The sequence below is a fragment of the Apium graveolens genome, chromosome 1 (assembly GCF_009905375.1).
Source record: "Apium graveolens cultivar Ventura chromosome 1, ASM990537v1, whole genome shotgun sequence".
In the NCBI taxonomy this organism is placed as follows: domain Eukaryota; kingdom Viridiplantae; phylum Streptophyta; class Magnoliopsida; order Apiales; family Apiaceae; genus Apium; species Apium graveolens.
This window is the reverse complement of record NC_133647.1, coordinates 195110906-195114112: the sequence shown is the minus strand read 5'-3', so window position 1 is coordinate 195114112 and position 3207 is coordinate 195110906. Positions and strand designations below refer to the sequence as shown.

Here is a 3207-nt window from a genome sequence, read left to right as displayed (position 1 = left end):
TTACAAAATTATTAAGTGACCATATAAAGTTAAAAATAATAAAAATATAAAAATATTTATGTTAGATCAAGTGGATTTGGTGTTTAATGTGTTTTTCACTTTTCTAAATTTAGAAAATATCAAAATATTGTTTTCACAATTTCCATATCCCATATCTATAGTTAGAATTTGGAAAACACACCACTGTTTTTTATTTTCTAGTTTCCCTAAATTTTCTTTTTATTCTAATTTTCTCAAATATAGGAAAAACATAATTGAAATTTCAGAGAAGGCAAGATTTATTCGATTTTTTACGACATTATTTTCTTTAAATAATTAGAGAAGATAATGCTGTATTTTCGTTTTTCAAACTCTCTTTTCTTGAAATTAGAAATACATTATAGTCACTATTAGATAGCCATTTGAATAGAATTAAATTCTTATAAAAATATAAAAAATATGTTCAAAACTAATATTTTGCAAAAGAGAATACGGGAAAGTGAAAAACCTAGTCTATATTAAATTATAAAAATACGTGAATGGAAATTCATTATTTGAAACACATTTTCCGTTTTTAGTCATTACAAACTTTGTTTTTAATTATGGATTTGAAACACATTTTCCCTTTGTAATTTTCTAAGAATAGGAAAATTTAAAATTTTGAGAAAATAGAGAAAAAGGAAAGTAAAAAAAAATCCATAAGTAAGCAGGCCGTAAAATCACCACTTGCGCTTGCCATGATTTATATATAAAGGGATCGAGAAGAGAGGTAGGGTTAATTACTGGCATAAGAATTACAGTAATTTTTTGCCTAATGGCAATCAAAATTGAGATGTGCAGTTGTTATTTACCCGATGATATAATCTTCCAAATACTAATACTTTTGCCAGTAAAATCACTTGTTCGATTCAAATTAGTTTGCAAAACTTGGCGTTCCATTATATCACACCGTCAATTTATCGAAACTCACAAAAATCAAACCTCCTCCCGGGAGAAAACCGTGTTGGTAGTCGTACGTGATATTAGAGAATTTATCGAAAATCTTTATTTGATTAATACTCCAACTAGTACGGAAATTCATGAGGTCCGCCTACCACTGCAATTTGGTGGTGAGATTCGTTTTGTTGGTCATTGTAATGGTCTTGTTTGTCTTTCGAATGAACGTGGTAATGTTTTATATTTATGGAATCCGTCGACTAATCAGTATAAAGTACTTCCTCGTCCTAAGATACGTAAGAAAACAAGACGTTTTACAACAACGTTAGGGTTTGGTTTTGATTCTAGTTGTGATGACTACAAGGTTCTTAGTTTTGGTTTGTCACGTGTTTTGCGAGATGGTCAGCGTAGACGTGTTCCGAAAGCAGAGATGTACTCGGCTAATGCTGATTCTTGGGTTGAGCTTGAGGTTCGTAAAACGTTCACCAAATTTTGTTACTTGTATTCATCAATTTTTAATATTAAAATTGGGGAGGTATTATATTTGGAATCATATTCTGACATAATGTGGTTTGATATGTGTAATGAGGCTACTGGAGTATACGAATTTCCAAAATCTATGCAAGCTTATAGAAAGTCAAAAATATTTGATTTCGGAGGTTCTGTTGCTGCAATCTTTGAATCCGCTGGTGATGGTGATGAACCAGTTTGTAGTCTATGGGCGTTGTTGGATGATGGTTGTGGCGAGGTGTCTTGGACCAAGAAATTCAATCTTGCACCTGATCTTGATTTTTATAAAAATCGTGTTTTTTGTTTCTTAGGTGGTGAATACTTTGTTACACTAAATGATGCTCATGAATGCATATTTTCTAATTGCTCAAGAAATGAAGAGATTAAAGTACGCCTAGTTCCTGAAGGAGTTGAAAGACAATTCGAGAGACAAAGGCCGTTGGTCGTCAAGTACACAGAGAGTCTTGTTTCAGTAGAAGGATTTGAACAACTAAAGCGGTAAGTAGTTATAATTTGGAGGGAAGAACCGCACTTACGTTGTTTTATGCAGTTCTATTGATTGTTTTATGCAGTTCTAAAGGGGAAGATTGAATGTTTTAAGGCTAAAGATGTTTGCCTTTCTCTGCTTAATTGATCTTTATATATTAAGTCGATTTATTGCTTATAATCTATCAATGGAATATTTGTGTAGATGTGTTTCTGATCTGTTTGAATATATTGAAATATTGAAGTAGACTTGCTGCATAAATTTACAAATTCCTTAGGTGAAAATAAGAAATAGTCAAAGACTATACGTAAAATTTTGTTAAATACCAGGGTATTATTGCGTTTTTGCTTTTGCATGACTTATCAAGATTTAGGGTCGAATTAGGGTCGAAATTATTTACAAATTCTTTAGATGAAAATAAGAAATAGTCAAGGGCCTAAGTAAAATTTTATTTAACACTAGGATATTATTGTGTTTTGCTTTTGCATGCTTACCAAGATTTAGGGTCGAATTATGGTTGAAATTAAGACGTAAAGAATATGTAGTATTTCACGGCTTGGTCTGAGAGAAGATTGTCGGTACATGTCTCGGACTATCAGGTTTACTGATCTCTGTAAATTGCAAACTTCCCCAGATTCCCGGTTCCCACCCATGAGGCTGATCCTAGACTAGTCCTCTTAACTGCAGCTTCAAACCTTCTAGCAGTTAAATATTAATTCTCTGATACCCATCACGCTTCTGTTCAAAACCAACCACTGTTTTGAGTGACAGAACATGCAACTGTTAAATATTTAAGGCGATGCTAAGTTTTCTAAGATTGGTGGTAAATGAAATCACTCCAAAAGGAAGTAAGGAGAGCTCAAAAGCTGAGTTCATGAAATTAAGGCCTTACTGGTCATTTCTAGTGTAGAATTTGATATGTTAATATCCGATATAAACAGACCAAATTAGAGGGAAGTTTCTCTAATCGTAGAACAGAAACACTAATTTAGTTCGTATTGAATTAGATTTCTAACTTGTTTGCAGCTTCTTCAATTTTTTGTCAGTTTCTTTTGTAGAAATTGTTCATTAGGGGCTGTATTTTGTATCGTAGCTTTTAATTTCTAATGATAATTTCCCCATGAAAAATGCATTAATAATTTACTTATACACCAATCTGCCTAGCAAATTTGCAAGTTCCTCCCAAGTTTTCTTTGCATCAATATATAACCTCTTCTTCCTAGACAACATTTTGAGAAGCATGCAGCATAACGCATTTCATTAGCTTAGTACAACTGAAAGTAAGTAGAAAGCAC

The 3207-nt window shown here is 32.4% G+C and overlaps 1 protein-coding gene across 1 annotated transcript; it reads left to right on the top strand.

The window, feature by feature from the left end:
* The first annotated feature begins 767 nt into the window (after nt 1-767).
* On the top strand, nt 768-2017 carry LOC141723638 (F-box/kelch-repeat protein At3g17530-like). Its single transcript, XM_074525499.1, has one exon. The coding sequence runs from the start codon at nt 794-796 to the stop codon at nt 1925-1927; it is 1134 nt and encodes a 377-aa protein (XP_074381600.1). The 5' UTR covers nt 768-793; the 3' UTR covers nt 1928-2017.
* Nucleotides 2018-3207: the final 1190 nt, after the last annotated feature.

What these genes read in the sequence shown, in the direction of transcription:
- LOC141723638 (XM_074525499.1), top strand. Translation starts at nt 794, where the DNA reads ATGGCAATCAAAATTGAGATGTGCAGTTGTTATTTACCCGATGATATA.